General features: G+C 44.0%; 1 protein-coding gene across 1 annotated transcript in view; it reads right to left on the bottom strand.

The window, feature by feature from the left end:
* The window catches only part of LOC115092484 (unconventional myosin-XVI-like), a 334,559-nt gene that overhangs the window by 86,076 nt on the left and 229,147 nt on the right, over positions 1-19,336 (bottom strand). Inside the window, exon 11 of the mRNA XM_029603324.1 lies at positions 5,235-5,345. Within this exon, the coding sequence (XP_029459184.1) occupies positions 5,235-5,345 (111 nt within the window). The remainder of the gene's footprint in view (positions 1-5,234; positions 5,346-19,336) is intronic.

Below are 19,336 nucleotides of genomic sequence, written 5' to 3'. Positions count from 1 at the left end.
TAGTAACATCTGGGGATGGTACATTACCAGTCAGGGGACCCCTTTTTCCAGGCAGCATAAAGTGATTGAAAAGGAGCAGAGTCATCCTACGCCCTCAGCCCCTTATAGCAGTCAGGTGGCAGGCCAGCAGCCCCCTGCCATGCTTCAGAAGTGACAACCCACCATGGAGGAAATGGGGTGATGTTCGGTAATGCTATCCTGGAGAAGGAAGCAAGCAGCCTCAAAAGTTGTAACCAGGAGCATTGGGGAAATGATTGCCCTTGATGATCAGCCCCTACAAGTAGTGGAAAATGTGGGTTTCAAGCATTTGCTGCAGGTCTTAGCTCCAAATTACAAAGTCCCTCCAGAACCACATTTAGCAGAAAGGTAATGCCCAGCCTGTACAACCAGTGTTGCAGTCGCATCCAGGCGCTGCTAGCTAAGGTAGAGGGGAGTGTGCATTTTACCTGCGATATCTGGACCACCATGAATGCTTCACACTCTTACCTCTCCCTGACAGCGCACTGGTGGGACCTGGCTGAGGCAGGGGCAGGCAGCAGCTCTATCAGTGACCAAGTATCAGGGTGCAGGTGGGATTTACTGCACACCCACCTGACGGATGAGGCCCATACCTCAGGCAATATTCTATCATGCATCAGAGACATACTAGTGGGCTGGCAGCTACACCAGAGAGCCAGGAATCTTCAGGCAGAGTTCTTTGTCACAGACAATAGTGCAAACATGGTAAAGGCAATATTTGAAGGGGGCTTTCAGAACATCTGATGTTTTGCACACACTCTGCACCTGGTAGTGGTCAGCTCTGAGGCTGCAGTCCAAGCACCAAGACAATGAATACCTGCAGGAGTTAGTACAGAAGTGCAGGAACATAGCAAGGTACTTCCACAGAAGTGTGAAGGCGGGGCAGGTTCTCCATCAAAAGCAGACTGATTTGGACATGCCTCACAAGTGTCTCATTCAAGACATTGGCACCTTATTTATTTTATTTATAACTTTTTTTATACCGAAGTTCAGGTAACAGAATTACTTATCACTCCGGTTTACATTATAACAAGTAGAAAACAATGACAACATATGTCTTACAATGAACAAGGGAGTGAACAACTTGGATAATATAACATAACATAACTAGGAACAGTAGCAGTATGCACTATTAGAGTGAGACTAGCACATGGGGAGGGAGGTTTGCTAATGGGGGGGGGAGGGGGAAGGAAGATTGTTCGTGGAGGGGGGGGGAGGAGGGAGAAATTTCTTATTGATGAGTAAAAACATGAGCACCTGGTGGAATTCCACCTATATGATGCTTGCAGAAGTTAGTGGAACAGCAGACATCCCTTCATAATCTTTCTCTGGAAATGGAAATAGGTGAGCATAATCCCCTAGGGCATCAAGATTGGGTAGTCATGAGTCAGCTGGTAAAACTCCTGAAGCCCTTCAAGGATGCCACAGAGGAACTGAGTTCCAGAAGTACCACCTTGGGTGAAATCATCCCTATTCTGGAGTAAAAATTGGAGGGCTTTAAACAGGAAGAGGAAATGACAGCAGAGGATCTGTGTTGTCTGGACCTTTTGCAGAAGCAGGTGAAAGAGAGATTAGGCCCTTTAACAAAGCACGACACATACATACTTGTCACAGTCTGTGATCCCCATGTGAAAGGGAAACTCACCCTACAGTCTGATGGTCTCACATTTGTGAAGAACATGCTGTTAGAAAAGGTCTGTGAACAAGAGCATCATAGGCAGAGAAGATTAGGCATGAAGCAGAGGAGGAAAAGGCGGACACTTCAGAGAATAGTGCAAGCCCAAGCAGGAGCAGCACTCTGTCAGTGACCCCTCCACTTCAGTACGCCAAAGCCATGTTGCCCCTAAAAAATCATCTCTTCTGGCACAATCTAGATTGAAAGCAGCTGACAATAAGGACTCTCAGCCCACCCGAGCAAAGGAGACATCAGCACAAAATTTCAGTGACATGGTATCTCACAGAGCCCACTGAGGACATGGAGACAGATTTGCTGGCATGTATGGCACACAAGTCCACTCTCTGGCTACCCTTAGCCAAAGTGGCTCAGCAATATCTGTCCTCTCCACCAACCAGTGTGCCCATTGAACGTGTCTTTTCAATGACAGGGGATATCATGAGCCCTTATCGTTCAAGGCTGGCACCACAGTTGATGGAAATGCTAGTGTTTCCATCAACTGTGTTTCTTTTCTTGGGTTTCCAGATTTTCCCTGTGAATGGCAAGATGAATAAAAGCACTTTAAAGCCTTGCAGCAGCTCTGCCTGCCTCATATGCTCCAGATATATCAGCACATGGACATGACTTTATTTAGTCTGCCTCCTTGTTTTGCCCCTATCAACACCACAGGGGCCTGAACTCATCCGCTGTGCCTGTCTGTCTCATCCCTTATGTCACTACAAGGGCCCACTATAGCAGCCCTCCTACCCATTGTGGCTTAGCCCCCATGGCTGGCGCTGGCCAGGTATGGGCCCGATGCTCCAGCGCCATCCATTTTCAGGGCTAGTTGATTCGGCAGGTGAGGTGTTACACACTGCTTAGTGGATTCCGACTTCCATGGCCACCATCCTGCTGTCTATATCAACCAACACCTTTTCTGGGAACTGTTGAGCATCAGCATCGGGCGCCTTAACCCGGCGTTTGTTTCATCCCGCAGTGCCAGTTCTGCTTACCAAACGTGGCCCACTAGGCACTCGATTCCATGTCCAGCTTCCATGTCCAGCTCCAGCCAGTGAGCCGGGCATCTTACCCATTTAAAGTTTGAGAATAAGTTGAGATCATTTCAGCCCCAAGACCTCTAATCATTCGCTTTACCAGATAAAACCTGGGGATAGCCCAAGTGCAAGCTATCCTGAGGGAAACTTCAGAGGGAACCAGCTACTAGATGGTTCGATTAATCTTTCACCCCTATACCCAGGTCAGAGGACCAATTACACATCAGGACTGCTAAGGACTTCTACCAGAGTTTACACTGGATTCGCCCTGCCCAGACATAGTTCACCATCTTTTGGGTCCTATCACATGCTCATGCTCCACCTCTCCAATGGGGTGGGTGAGACAGACCAGTGGTGCGCCCGCTGCCGGGACACGGCAGGATCCCACCTCAACCGGTGAACGCCGGCCCTCACCTTCATTGTGCCACAGGATTTCGGGAGGCCCTCTAACTAGCGCGCTTGTTAGACTCCTTGGTCCGTGTTTCAAGATGGGTTGGGTGGGTGACCAACATCACCACGGACCCCTGGCACCCGGCGTGGGCCTCCCCACCCAGCGGCATGCACAGTCGAGGTGCACCGAGGACAGTCCTCCCTGGTTGACAGTCGCATCAGGAGCCGGGGCCCCATCCCCCTTACCCCGCCCCCCCCCCTCAGAGGAGGGCGCATCGGCCATATTTCTTGGTCCTGGCGGAAATGCCAAAGCTACTGCTGGGGGGGGGGCGCTATAATACGTGCTGCCAGAGCAGTGAGCCACCTGCCCCCCCCCCCCCCCAAGGCCTTCCCAGCCGACCTGGAGACAGTTGTGGCTCACTGTCATGGAGGAAATGCACCCTGCGGGGGCCGGGGCCATCCAAGAGGCATTTCCCGCCCAAGGGGGATCCACCGCCCCAGTCCGACCGACCTCTTAAAGGTTTCATGCCTCTTGAACTCTCTCTTCAAAGTTCTTTTCAACTTTTACTTACGGTACTTGACGACTATCAATCTCGTGCCAGTATTTAGCCTTAGATGGAGTTTACCACCCGCTTTGGGCTGCATTCCCAAACAACCTAACTCCGAGGACCTGGTCCCGGCATGCTGGGGGCTGCTACCAGCCTAACACCGTCGGTGCACTGAGCCTTATTTATTTTATTTATTTATTTAGGGTTTTTATATACCGGCATTCGAGAACGCAGTCCCATCATGCTGGTTCACATTAAAACAAGTGTGCATCGTAAACAAAACTAAAACAATGGTGCGGAAAAAGGCAGTTACAAATAACAGGGAGATTAGAACTTGGCAGAGAGAGAAGAGAAAGGACAGGTTATTAATTCAAACATGTAACGATAGTGTAAAATAATATAAAATTCAAACAAGAAGGTTAGTCATGGTGTATGTGAAGGTAAGGATTGGCGTGGAAGGTAAGGATTGGCGTGGAAGGTAAGGATTGGCGTGGAAGGCCTTGTCTTGTCTGACCCCTATCAACACCAGAGGGGCCTGTCTACCTCCACTGTGCCTACCTGTCTTGCCCCTATCGACTTTCTGCCACTCTGCCTTGCTGCCATACACCAGACGATTCTACTCCTTGTGGTGTTCTTGCCACTATCATGGTTCCTCAGTATGTTGGTGCTAGTCTTTCTGCTGCTTTGTCCCTTTATCGGCGCCTTGGGGTTTTTTCTGACACTTTCTGCTTGCTATGTTCCCCCTTCATTGTGCTGTAGGATGTTGATGCCACTTGTCGTGCCACTTTGCCTCTCGTGCTGCCTTACAACTCTTATCGGTGCCCTCTTTTGAAGCTGTGGGGTGTTTTTTATACTCTTGCTGCTGCTTTGCACCTCTGTTAATGCACTCTTGTCACTCCTGGTACCCCTTTGCCCCTTTACGGTACCTTAAGCTATTCATGCCACTTTGGTTCCACTTTGCCACCATCTAAGTACCTTTTCCCCTTCTGATGATTGCTCCCAGAAGTTTCATCCAAATTGATTTAAAAAAAAACAAAAAAAAAACAAAAAACAATTCTGCAACCAAAAATAGGCTGCAAAACATCCCCCATTGACTAATGTCAAACGAAAAATGAATCAAACTAATAAACGAATATTTTTTTTTGCTTTGAAATTAATGAAATGAATTGGGGTCCCAACAAAATGAATCAACGAATCAAAATGATTTTTTTTCTTCTGCACATCCCTATTATTCACCAGAAGTCGATTCAAAAAGTAAATCATAAATACTTCTAAGTCTATGAATTGGGTGATTCAAACCTATCATGGCTATCACTTAACAAGGAGAATCAGAAAGCTGCTGCTTATAATACACTGCTTAGTGAAATCCAAGGAATCACTGAATTCGAAGTAAAACTAATGAAGCACTTTTTAAGTTTCACTATACTACCCTGCTTACTCTGGAACGAAATAGCATTTTTTGTGGTAGTTTAGAATTAAACTGAAACTTTTCAAAACGTTCTTTCATTAACTGGCACTGCAATGAGGTGATAAGAGTCAATTAATTCAAGAAGCTGCAAAGTCACTCACATATATTTGATTGTTGCTGAAACGTTTCTGAATTTCATAGAGGAGACTACTATCTGTCAGTTCGCTCAGAGTAGCAAGGTCATCGTTGGGTGCTGGAGGCATTAACTTGACCTGAAAATGCAACACAAGATTTTTAAATAATCAAATTTTCTATCCATCCACCATAATTTTAATATGAAATCAAGACATATGGAGTGTAGTAAAGGACATTTTTATTAAACACTAAACATCATTTTCATAAGAAAAAATACATTCATACACATACATTTGAAAGAGCTGAGCAGCTGGTGCGGGTGGACCTAGATGGGCTGTATGTGGTCTTTTTCTGCAATCATGTTTCTTTGTTTCTAATAGGTTAAAAGTCAATACATCAAAGACTGAATTAGTATGGATCAGTAAACCCTCCCTGAAAGAGCCATATGCTTCTTTTTTCTTGGGCAGGGTTTCTTTACCGATAAGTTGTAAATAATGGCGCTTAAATGTTGAATTTTTGTAAAACAAAAAAGTTATTTAAAAAATACAACTTGCAAAGAAAAGTATCATAAGGAATGCAATAAAAAAAGAATCAAAATAAAAAACTAGTATACACACTATGGGCCTTATTTTCTAAACGTACCGCACGCGGTAAGGGACATTTCGCACGCGAAATGTCCCTTTTCGCGTGCGATACCAAAATGGGGGCGGAGTCGGCCCCAGAAGAGGAGGAGTCAGGGCATCACCGGGGCCGACTCCGCGAAGACGCCATGGACGACGAAAAGGTAAGGCCCTTTTCGCGTCTGAGTTCGCTCCCAATAGCTACACCTCCTATGGTGGCGCTACTGGGTGTGAAACCAGCAGCGATCCACCGTGACGGTGCGATCACTGCCGGCTAGCGCAGGCCTGCCCCCCGTTTCGGCCCCCGCCTCTCATTACCTTAAGTATCGCAGGCCTGAGATACTTAAGAAAATGAGGCCCTAAGTGCATGTAGAATACACCAAAATCAAAATTAGAAGGAGAACCAAGGAAATACCAAGGAGTGATTATAAGAAAAAAATAAAGAAATCTATAAAAAACAGAGCATAGACCCTGCTAAAAATACATATAGTGCTAAACAGTACCTCCTCCTCTATCAACAGTCACAATATTCCTGGATTTCTTAGAATCAATGAAATGACAATTGAGAGGGTTCATAACATATTAGGTTTAGCATAAGACATCATCAGCTAACATTTACATTGGAAAACAGGTAGGAAATTTGCTGAAATTGTTTCCTATGGTGCTGTGTAGCTCTGCACAGGCCTGGAAATATCATATTTTATGACCTATAAATAAAGCATAGGCATTCCCAAAATAAAAACACAGGACTAAGTCCCAATCTAATGAAAACACAAGAGTCACTAAAAGACTATGGGTTTCATCCACCATCAATGACTATTACCTCAGATACATCCAAACCATCCTTACATTCATTAGCCTAATCTTTCCCATCCTCAGCCTCTGGTTCCTCCCTGGAGGGAAGAAAAAAGGACTTACAAATGGGGGTAATGCTTCTTCTGAAATTTTAAGCACATCACATCTGAACCGGGGAAAATAATGATAACTTAGGATAGCTGAGCAGCTGAATCAGATTCCCAGACCTTACCTCAGTCACATGGCTAGGGCAATGTGAGGTTGGCACCATTTTGGGAAAAGGCGCCGACAGGGATTGGTGTATGGTTGCACCCATACCCGCTGTGGGATCGAGGATAAGGTAAGGGCATTTCTGGAGGGAAGCTGGAGGATGAGGGGAAGGGGAGCTATGCAATCGGGGGGTCAGGGGGAGGCTATGGCAATTGTAGGGTCAGGGGGAGGGGGAAGGGGCCACCACATGCCGTCAACTTTATTTTTCTTTTCAGGGAGTCAGGACCACCTCGACTGGTGGCCCTGGGTTTTAAACAGGATCAGCAATGAGCCACGCTCAGCCTCCCCATTTGGCCACACTTTATTTTTCAGTAGCTATTAGCCCTTTAAGATGATGGTGGTTCCATGAGGATGGGGGCCACATTGTGTTAAAGGGCTGCTTCTGCAGTCTTTGGTGTGGTGGTGTTTGGCCATCTCCATAGTCATTTCCTTCCTGGAGGTAGTACAGGGTTGCAAGTTGGTCTTCTGCCAAACCAACCTCTTACCCTATAGGTTGAGTCCTAGGGTTCTAGGAGCAGTAGGGCTTGTCTTCTGTACAACATCAGGCTAGATGAGGCAGGGCAGGCTAGACAAGGCAGGGCACAGATAAAGGACAAACTAGACAGGAAATGGACAAGGATAGGACTGAACAAGGATAGGACTATACAAGTAACAGGAACAAGAAAGCCAAACAGGGCACAAGGCTGACAAGGTATTCTTAGTAAGCCTGGAGGCTGCAAGGTAAAACAGGAAAGCCCAGGAGGACACAAAACATGGCAAGGAGGCCAGAGAGGTCACAAAGCAAGGCCAGAAGGCTGGAAGGGCCCAAAGCAAGGCAAGGGGCCCAAGAGAGGCCACAGAGCAATAAAAGAGGCCAAACAGAGCCACAAGGCAAGGCAGGAGGCCAGGGTAGGCCACAAGGCAAGGCAGAATAGCAAGGTAAGAGAAGCCAGGCCAGAGAGCCGGGGTGATTCAAAAAAGAGGCACGGAGGCACTGAGCAGGCTGGGTTAATTAGGGTTGAGGCTTGAGTGTAGTGTGACCTGTATTAATGCAGTTAATGTTTAATATTTTTATCCTCTACTATTAATATTTTTATCCTCTACTATTAGCAGAGCTTTCTCCCTCGCCGGCCCCACCTTATGGAACTCCCTACCCCATGATATACGCCTAGAGACACATACACCCAAATTAAAAAAAAAACTGAAAACCTGGCTTTTCCAGCAAGCCTACTCCATATCCCCCCCTACCACTTAGAATTTCCCCCATTAGTGAATTCCTCTATAATATATACTCTTCGAGCTATGACTATGAATGCCTCCGATTTAAGACTAAGAATTTGCCTGCTGTTTGTTGTACTTTGAACTCTCCTATCTGTGTATATAGTTGGTTTACTCATATTGAGTTATATTTATAGCTAGTTTTCACCCCCCTGTTTAATGTACTCTATTGGTTATATGTAAGGGCCCCGCCCAAAAGTTAATCTTGTTCCGCTGTTATATGTAAGGGCTCTGCCCAAATGTTTTTGTTTTTTGTAAACCGATGCGATGTGTCAACGGATGTCGGTATAAAAGAGACCTTAAATAAATAAATAAATAAATATAAAGATCAAAGTTTTGCATCAGTGAGCATTAGTTAGCGTTGACACCATTGTGTAATAAAAGAGAGGTCTGCAGGCTTTGAACCAAGCACTAATCTACTCTGCTGAATCCCTGCTGCTACTGCGGGATGAATACCTGAGCCTGTCCCATGTTACATTTGTTTGTCCATAGTTCCATCCTCCAGCCCCGATATCAACAAGGACCCCTTCAAGGCTGCAACGTGGCAGGCCACTGAGCTCAAGCAGGGCTGATGCTACTTGCAGCAGGATGCCGCCGACTCAGCCCGATGCTGCTCCTAAGGTGCACGTGTGCGTAACCTCCCCAGATTTAAAGCGCCCATGGCAGGAAACTCCCCACGACATCACAGCCCTCACCCTATAAAAAGGCCTTTCTCCTTACAGTCCACACCTCGTCTATAGGTCCACTACTGCGAAGTACAGCAAGTTGCCTCAGTATTTCTGTTTGTGTTCCTGGTCTTCATCTCTTCAGTACCCAGTCCTTGTTCCCTAGTTCCTGGTCTTCATCTTCATCCTGTGGTCAGTCTTTAGTTCTTCAGTGTCTTCTGTGCTTTGCCTGCCCACCTGTGCTGCTCCTCACCTCCCTGCCTGCCTGTTCCACCTTCCCTCAGACAGATCTCAGATTCGGACTTCAGCCTGTTGATTCTTGACTATGCTTGAACTCCGTCTGCCACAACCACTGCTTGACTCTTGACCATGTCTCACCACTGCCTGCCTTTACCACTGCCTGTCTCCAACTATGCCTGAACTCAACCTGCCCTGACCCTGACCTGACCATCTCCACAACATCCAGCTCATCAGCAAAGGCCCCCTGCCTAAGACCTGCTGGCCCCAGCACCCAAGGGCTCAATCAAAGGGGAATGAGGGCTAGTATAGGTGAAGCTTCACTAGTTATCTGCCACTGCCAGCTCCGCCAGCTGATGGTGGAAGCCTGCAGGGTTCCTTCCTACAGCTTGCGCCAACTCCACCTCTGTCCAAGAGTCTACACTCGCAACATCCTTTTCTGCCGCTGACATGTGAAGGAGCCTCACCAACCACAAGCGACATCAGTGAACATCAACACCATCGTGTGCTAAAAGAGAGGCCTTGGGGCAGGCCTGCCACTTTGTGTGCCCCTTCATGGGACATGAGTGTGACAGTGAAGGGAGTTTTGGTACTGTTATTCTTATTTTTATTATTTGAGTATCTAGTTATTTTTTTGACTTTATATTTTAAGCTGACCCCCTTAATGGAGTCAGTAATAGATTCTAATGTCATTTCTTTGTGATCTGGCAACGGCAGCTACCATAATCTAGAATTGTCTTGAAAAGAATGGGATACAGTCAATAGAGTGTTAGTATATCCTTCTCGGCTTTCCATCATTGATACTAATATTTCAGAAAATTAATGTATGGCATATGTGAATGCTAGGTCAGCTAAAAAAAAAAAACTTAAATCATAAATTTTTTAATTCAGTTTAATTTAGAATTTTTTTATTCTTATCAGAATCTTGGTTGAAAGATGTTTTAATGAATGGATTAAGTCCCTTGGGGTATTTATATGAAACAGTTGGTTGATTTTAAAAAAGTTGGAGGTGGGTGTTAGTTATTTTTAGAAAGATTTTTAAAGTAAACATTTGCTCTGAATTCTAGCAATAATTTTGAAGCTCTTGTTTTGCAAGATCATTCATTGACATTTTATCTGGCTATTTTACCCCCATCTCAGAAATCAGGAGTAATTAACTCTGTAGATAATTTTTTTAGCTACCTTGTGTTTGCAGTGTAAAAGGTTAATTATTTTTGGAGATTTTAATATGCACTTTGAAGATGATTCTTCGCCTGCTGTTATGGCTCTTTTGGCCAAACTAAGTATTATGGTAAAGCATGCAACACATCTCTATGACCATATGTTAGATATTTTAATTAACGATGATTTAGCTCAACAAAACTTGGTTCCTGACATAAATAACTTGTTTATACCTTGGGTCAGATTATAAATTGCCTTTGTTTCATTTGAACAATCTAGATAATTTTGAGGTGTGATTTTATTCAAAAGGTGGTCAGACCAACAATTAATTCTCATATTTTCTGTTCTAAGTGGATTGCATTGAAGGAAATGTTTAATGACAGAGTTGATTTATGCGGTTAAATTGTGGAACCAAGTATTGAAGCAAATTTATGATATTGTTCCTGAAAAGGTAATAAAACAGTGAGTACTGACATCAGTTGCGCCTTGGTATATAACAAGGATTTGTTAGAATTAAGGAAAAAATGACAAAATGCAGAAAGGAAATGGATGAAACATAAGGATGTGAAATAAAAGGGTTTTTTTTGTTTTTATCTACATAAAGGTCAAATGTGTTTCAGTCTAAAGAATTGTTTTACATCTGCAAAAATTGAAGATGTGATTAATAAACCATTAGAGCAGTGTTCAATATGGTAAAAGGATTGTTAAAAACAAACCCTGCGTACAAAGACCTTGACCCTATATGCTGAGGATTTAGCAATTCATTTTCAGGACAAAATTGCCACAGTAAAGAGTCTGATGCATTCATCTGGTATTGATGAAGTATTCGATAGTCATTCAGAGATTAGTATGATTCATTGGTCATCCTTTAGATTGACCAAAGGAGAACTTTGTGAAGTGTTGGCTGGAGTTAAGTTAGTAAAGTATGATCTTGACCAATGTCCATTTTTGAATCTGAAAAATTATTTAGAAGTGTTTGCTAATCAAATAGGGGTAGATTTTTGAACCAGCAGTGCGGGCGTACATGTGCACACACTACCCGGCACGCACACATGTACGCCCGATTTTATAACTTCCACACGCACAGGCGCGTGGAAGTTATAAAATCGGGGGTCGGCACATGCAAGGGGGTGCACAGTTGTGTACCTTGCACGTGCCGAGCCAAGCCGCATGGGCTTTCCCCGTTCCCTCCAAGGATGTACTGAAATTGGAGCGGCCTTGGAGGGAACCCCCCACCCCACCTTCCCTTACCTCTCTCGCCCTTTCTCCCCCTACCTTTTTGCTAAATTATCTTTTATTTCAAAATTTACTTCAGCCTTAGGGCTGAAGTAAATTGTGCGCGCCGGCTGACTGCCTGAGCGCGATCCCCGGCACAGCAGCAAATGGCTGCTGTGCCGGGAGCCTCTAGTCCCACCCCGCCACCTCCCCGCTTCTTTTTGCAAGCCCCTGGACTTACACACATCCTGGGGCTTTTGAAAATCTGCCCCATAATGAACATGATTAATATGTCTACTATTATTATTATTGTTCCATGTTATTTTGCTTTCTCATTCCTCCCCTATCTAAATTCTTATCTAACTAAGGCCTGGATTTTCTACGGTCACAGACCTTAGAGAATTTGGCGGTAACGGGGGGGTGGGTGGAGTGAAGCAGGGGGAGGGCCTGCGAACGTTGGCAATGATTGCACCTGCGTGGTGCTATCGCTGCTGGTTTTCGCACCCAATAGCGTCACCATGAAAGGTGGCGCTATTGGGCATGATACTGGCGGTGATAAGGAGTCTTACCTTTCGCCGTCAGTGAAGTCATCGCGGAGTCCGCCCCGAGGCCTCCCCTTCCGGTGCGAACTCCGCCCCGATTTAGATACCGCACGCGAGAAGTCCCTTTTCGCATGCAATACCTTTAGAAAATGACCCCCTAAGACACTGAATGTGTAACCATTCTCTTTATATTGTTTTTTACAACTATTTATCCTGTTTGATGTAACTTCTGCTTCTCTCCTTCTCCCTTCATTTTTGCTATCTGTTAACTGTAAACCGATGTGATGTACAAACACCGGTAAATAAATAAATACATCTTTCTCTCTCAAGGTCTGGTTCCTGTAGAATGGAAACAAGTGATCATTCAAACAATTGTAAAGATCCATCTTTATCAGAAAATGAGTTAACTAATTATAGACTTATTTCCAAATTATGCTCAAGGGGTAAAATTATAGAGAAATGTGCATTGCTTCAACAGGAAACATTGTTGGATGATTATCATATACTAAATTTAAAAAAAAACAGTGTGGTTCCTGCACATTTTGTGGAACTGAATGTTTTCTAATTTCACTGTTTGATGACATGTTAGAGGGTGTGGGGAGGGGCGGGAGTTACTTCAGGTTGGGGGATGAGAAATAAATAAATAAAATGAGAAATAAATGCTGGCATGAATAGTAATATACTGAGAATACGTGCATTGGGAAGAGTAGACCAATGAAGCCAATCTTTCCAGATTGTGCTGACAAGTGGATGTTCTGGTTTTTTTTTTGAAAATTCAGTAAAAGATACTTGAACATGAACTCCTTGATGTGCCTCGCACTGGAATTTTTATACAGTTGGATGTAGCCTCAGCATTTGACACTATATCTCAAGCCTTTCCACTTGATCAGCTACAATCTATTGAAATTGAAAGTGATATATTAAGATGGTTTTCATCCTTTTTGATAGGTTAGATTTAGAGGTGGTTTTCAGTTACAATCTGGGGTGCCGCAGGGGTCCATACTTTCAATGGCCCTTTTTGATGTATTTTTATAACTTCTTGGACCTCTTATGAAATTCCTGAGCTTAGTGTATAAATTGTATGCATATGAATTACAATTTTTTTAAATTCCTAGGCCAAAGCCAGGAGAATTTCTAGAAGAGTGTTTTCCTAGGTGTTACAGGAAGATCAAAGATTGGTTCATATACAATCAGTTGTTATTAAATGAAAATAAAACCATTATATTATGGATAGGGCAATTACATCGCCCTTCTCCATCTATAACCACTGCTGGGTCTCAGACCCTTTGTTTGTTAGAAGAGGCACATAATCTAGAGGTATTAGATGATAGGAAACTTTCTCTTAAGAATCACGTTAGAAATGTCTCAAAAGCAGCATTTTATAAGTTGCATTTGGTGATGCCTTGTGGCATTATCTATCTCCCATGTATTTTAGATTAATTGTTTAAGCCCTGGTTTTGAGTTCAGTAGATTATTTTAATTTGTTTATTGGGCTGCCAAAATATTTGATGAATGTTCTGCAATTGATGCAGTCAGGAAATTTGTGGTTTGCAGTAGTCTGTGGTTTGTTATGATGTACATGAAAAATTAGCATTGATTCATAATTGCTCAGAGGTCACAATTTAAAATACTTTCATTGCTACATAAAGCCATCTATGATGAGGCTAATAGTTTATTAAAGAGGATATCTATTTATATACCTAATTGTAGATATAGGAGTAGATTTGTAAGTTATGCGCAGGCGTAGATTTGTTCGCGCAACTCAGTGCGAACAAATCTAAGCCAGATTTTATAACATGCGTGAGCTGCTGCGAGCATTTTATAAAATCCAGTGTCAGCGCGCGCAGGGTGGTGCACAATTGTGCAACCTGCGTGCGCCGAGCTGAGCAGCCTGCCTCCATTCCCTCCGAGGCCACTTCGGAGCGGCCTCGGAGGGAACTTTTTTCTGGCCCCCCCACCTTCCCCTCCCTAACCAACCCCCCCAGCCCTAACTAAATCCCCCCTACCGGCCGTATGGCCGGCGCCATTTTCCGTACGGAAAAACGATTTGCATGCAGGAAGTCGTTCCCGGACCCCCAGGGACTTTTGGCCAGCTTGGGGGGGCCTCCTGACCCCCACAAGACTTGCTAAAAGTCCAGCGGGGGTCCGGAATGACCTCCTGCAGTCGAATCGTGTTGTCTACGGCCGGCGCCATTTTGCGCAAAATGGCGCCGGCCGTAGACAACACGATTTGACTGCAGGAGGTCGTTTTGGACCTCCGCTGGACTTTTGGCAAGTCTTGTGGGGGTCAGAAGGCCCCCCCAAGCTGGCCAAAAGTCCCTGGGGGTCCAGCGGGGGTCCGGGAGCGATCTCCTGCCGCGAATCGTTTTTCCGTACGGAAAAACCAAAGGTAGCACCGGCCCCATTTCTACAAGCACCGGAGGTCCGAGAGTGGAAGATCACAGCGGGACCCTTCCTCTGGACCCCAGGTAATTTAAGGTATTTTGGGGGGGTTCGGGAGGGTGGGGGATTTATTTTAAAGGGTCGGGTGGGTTTTAGGGGTTTTTTTTTAAGCGTGCCGGTTTTCCCGCCCTCCCCTTTCCCCTCCCCCTTCCCCCGATTTACGATTTTTGACGATAAATCGGGGGAATTGTTATTGTATCGCGGCTCTAACGATTTTTGATGATTTAAAATATATCGGACGATATTTTAAATCGTCAAAAAACGATTAACATCCCTAATGCACAAGGACTGTTGCTGCTTCTGCTTTTAAACGGCAGAGAGGGGGTGACAAGGCTAGTAATGCTGTCCTCTCCTGATGCCAGTGCTAGCTGGTGGTATTTCTGCAGATGATGCTGTACACCGAAGTTTGTAAGATTCCCCAGCACTTTCCCCTCAAAGGATGGCCTTACGACAGTGAATTCACTAAACAAACTATGGAACCTCCTTCACTTTAAAGTGCTTCCACACCACGGATGTCTGACAGGATCCTCTCTCTCTGGAAGATGCTACTGGTGGTACTGGAGTTGAGGGAGAACTGGAAAGTAAACGGCCAGGAGCATCATTCATTAGGAATGCAAATTCAGTTTTTACAAATGCCAAAAATGCAACAGCCTGATCAAAGTCTGGCACCAAGGCTAGGGCCCTATCCCTTTGTAGTTGACAGGGCTGGAGAGCACCCACCTCGGTCTCCATTTACCCCCCTTCCTGGATCCAGTGAAAATGTGCTGGAGTGAAGTCCTGTCACACCTGACTTGATCTCGACACTTTAGATGGATGGAGCCATTTTTAGAATACAGTGCTGAAATGACATCACTTTGACTCCTCCTTGAATGACCAATGCCATTTTGCTGTGAGGCTGTACATTTATATGGCCATCCAATAAAATGGTGACAGCTGTACCAAAGGAAGGCGCCAAAGTAATGTAATTATGACACTGCCCTCCAGGCAGATGGCACCATTTTTAAAGTTTACTGAATTGTACAAAACCTTCTAATAAATTCAACTTGTACAATGTAATCAGTGTGTACATAGTGCATAAAGAGTGACCTGCCATACGAGGCACTCCCAGCTAAATTATCCATCATTGCCTTCTCAATAATCATTGGTCAATATCATACGATTAAGGGAATCAGTAACCTGATTTTGTTTAATGTGGAACAGATGAAGTTATGATATATTCAGATAAGGGTTTGTTTGTTTTTTGCTGCAATGAAAAATCAGACTATAAAAATTGAACTGTATTTCTGAGACCAATGATTATTGAGAAGACAATGAAGGTCAATTGAGCTGGGAGTGCCTCGTATGACAGGTCACTTTTCACGTACTATGTACATACTGATTTCATTGAACAAGTTGAATTTATAAGAAGGTTTTAGCATTATTTTCCCTCTTTTTTTTTTTTACTAGATTATCTTGGTGTTTGGACCATTTTTAAAGTGCCAGGACCTGGGTAGGAACAACAGGGTCTTGCTCCTGCCCATTTCCACTGGATCTGGAAAGGGGTGACTGCTGCTCCACTAACCTCTGCAGCATCATATGGATGAAATTCCAGTGAATGCAAAAACCTTGAATCACACACTTATGAGGCATCCCAAATCCTTTGTGCTTTTCACAGAGAAGTTGCTCCACCTTCACACTTCCATGGAAATGTCCTTCTATTTTCCTATATTTTTCTATCAACTCCTGCAGGAACACATTCCCATAGTCCTTGGACCCCAGCCCCAGGGCATCCTTCACTGCCAGGTGCAATGAATGTGCAAAACAATGGATACCCTGAAAGCCCCCAACTTCTATTGTCTTTACTATATTTGAAAGGTAAATGTGAAGTCAAATGAAAACCCAACAAAAACCAAAAGCTTCACTCATATATTTCACAAAAATTCATATGTGATTACTCCCGGATGTTAAAAATTGGAGGAAAAAAAAAAGACCTCAGCACCTCATGCTTGTTCTAACCAGAACACACAGCGATTGAGAGGTAATTTCCAATTATAAGTCTTAAAAAGCCTCCAACCTCCAAATTCCTAAATTTTAATCAAAATAATCATTTTATTAACTTATCTGACTGGATGAAATTGCACCAGGACCGTTCACTTGTGGTCACTCATTTCAGTGATGCAAACCATGCATTAAATAATGCTGATTGTAAGCCAGAAGTGCATTGTATGCATTTATTAAACCAAGCCAACGTCAGCTAACATTTCGCCGTATGGCTGTGTCAAGGCATTTGCTTCTTAGTCACGAAGTTCAACACCTAATGATTCTCTACTGCGGACCAAACCGCGAACGGTGAAACATTAGCTGCAATTTTTAAGAAAACATGAAATGAATATACAAAAATACATACCTTTAAAATTAATAAAATGATTATTTTGATTAAAATTTAGGAGTTTCTGGTTAGAACAAGCATGAGGTACTGAGGTCTTTTTCCCTCCAATTTTTAACATCCGGGAGTAATCACATATTAATTTTTGTGAAATATGAGTGAAGTTTCTGTTTTTTGTTGGATTTACTATATTTGACCCATTGTCAGACACAAGGAAACCTGTGTTTAGACTCTTGCCTCTGGTCTAGCTACCAGCAATTCTCTTATTGCTGATAGAATATTCAAAGAGGTATGGGAGCCATCCAGAGACTGGGTGTGCAGCAAAGCCCATCTGTACTCTGCTAGTTATGCTGCCTACTCCTGCCTCAGCCAGGTTCCATCAGTGTGCTGTCAGGGAGAGGCAAGCATGTGTATTATTCATATTGGTCCAGATGTCATTCATGAAATGCATGCTCCTCCCATCTGCCTTAGCCAGCCATGTCTAGATGCAACTTCATCACTGATTGTAAAGGCATAGGATAACCTTCCTACTAAATGTACTCCTGGAAGGCACTTTGTCATTGGGGGCTAACATATGCTGTAGATGCTTAAAAACCTCGCAGGGGCTGGTCAACAAGGGCTATCAGTTCTCCACTTCTCCTTGCCCCGGGAGAGTACTATGGAACACCACCTCATTTCCTCCATGCTGTTTTGGCACATGGAAGGCGGCTGCTAGCCTGCCACCTGACTTCTGAAAGGGGCCATGAGTCCAGATTGGGGAAAAGTCTTCCCCTTTTCACCCCCTTACCTCTGGCTTTTACCTGGAGTGGCAGAAGTGGTCCCCAAACTAGCACTGCCAACATCTCCTGATATTTGCGAGATGGCCTATTTGTTTCCCTTGACTGATATCCTTCATGTAGTGAATACACTGAGCAAAATGTGGGTTCTCCCTCCCTTTGAAGTTTCTCCAGATCAGGGATTTCTTCTATGATCCCTTCTCTTCATCCTTAGGGGCTGAGGGGGTCATTTATTAAAATGCTATAAGGTGTTTTTGCATATGTTAAGGGCTTAACACATGTGAAAAGCAGCACTGTTAACGCATGCGATGAGCCCTTAACGCGTGGGAAAATGCCTTTAATGCATGCGATAGCACCATAATGTATGGTGCGATGCAAATCCGAAAAAGAGGAAGAGTTAGGGGTAACATCAAGCTAGGTTTGAGAGAACATTGCACAAATCTCATCTTTGTGTGAGTTTCCTCACTCCGAAGGTCATCAAATCTTCACAAGAGACCACTGTTCTGTTCGTACGTCTCACTTTGAATGTCAAAGTGGCCCCTAACCCCTACACTAATACCTAAACCTCACCTCGAGCTACTAGGTGGGCCTCCCATAGAGATAAATACCAATCTAGGGTTAGGGCATTATGGCTAGGTTCTCTCTGTCTGTCTGTCTCTCTCTCATGGTCCCCCCAGTGGTTGTATGTAGGAAATACCACATTCTGGCACTTATCTCAAAGTGTGAAAAAGTTGCAATAAATTAGCTCTTCACATAGGTATTAGCACAAATTGCAATAAACTGCCTATTACCATAAAACACACCCCTTTTTCTATCACAGGCGATATTTAGTGCATTTTGATAAATCCAGGCCTGAGTTTGCTACTGGAGTTGAGATAAAGGGAGGATACTGAGGAATGATACTAGGGTCATCGTGCATGCTCTTTACCTGAGCTGCCTGTTCTTCCTGAATTTCCTCTATCTGCCCCCATCCCTGCAGTGGAGGCTAAGACAATACTAACTAATCCTCCAAAAGTTTTCTAGTAGTTCTTCAGTTTCTTATTCAGGGAATCCTGTACAAGGGTTTTCCTCAGAATTGGTTGATACAAAAGTTGCCTTCACCCATAGAGCATGACTTAATCATCACCATCTCACCATTAACCTGGATAAAACAGATTCTGAACCTGAGTAGGTTGCCTCTAGAGGATGTCCCTTCATATTTCAGATTTGAAAAGTTGGAGATTCTTGTTTCTCCAGTGGTTCATAATTTAGGAGTTCTTATTGACCGTGAATTTTCTATGAAAGCTCAGGTGAAAGATATAATTAGGTCTTCCTTTTTCACACTGTGTATGCTTTGCATATACCAATGTTAAACCAATGTTGTCTGCTGAGTATGTTTGCTCAGCTGGCAAGTGCTAATCTTAACTAGTATGGATTATTGTACTGCTCTACAGGTAAGCCTGCCAGCTAATACTCTAAAAGCACTTCAAATAATTTAGAATTTGGCCACTAGAATGTTGATGAGGACTGGCCTTTGTGAAAATATATCACTACTCTTGTAAGCCTTACCCTGGGTTAGTTGTGGAATCATGCATTAAATTATAACATTGTAATGCTTGTATTTGAATTACTTAACAATGAGATTACTTCATGGACCAATGTAATGTGGCACGCCTGTTGTGTTCCTCTAATGAAGGTCATTTGGAAATCCCGTCATTTTGGGTAATCTATTTACATGGAGCTCATGGTCGAGTCTTCACTAAATGGGGCCAACATTGTGGAATACTATCCCCAGTCCTATCAG

The sequence above is a fragment of the Rhinatrema bivittatum genome, chromosome 5 (assembly GCF_901001135.1).
Source record: "Rhinatrema bivittatum chromosome 5, aRhiBiv1.1, whole genome shotgun sequence".
NCBI lineage: Eukaryota > Metazoa > Chordata > Amphibia > Gymnophiona > Rhinatrematidae > Rhinatrema > Rhinatrema bivittatum.
The sequence above is the reverse complement of the archived record's forward strand: the minus strand, read 5'-3'. Positions and strand labels throughout refer to the sequence as shown.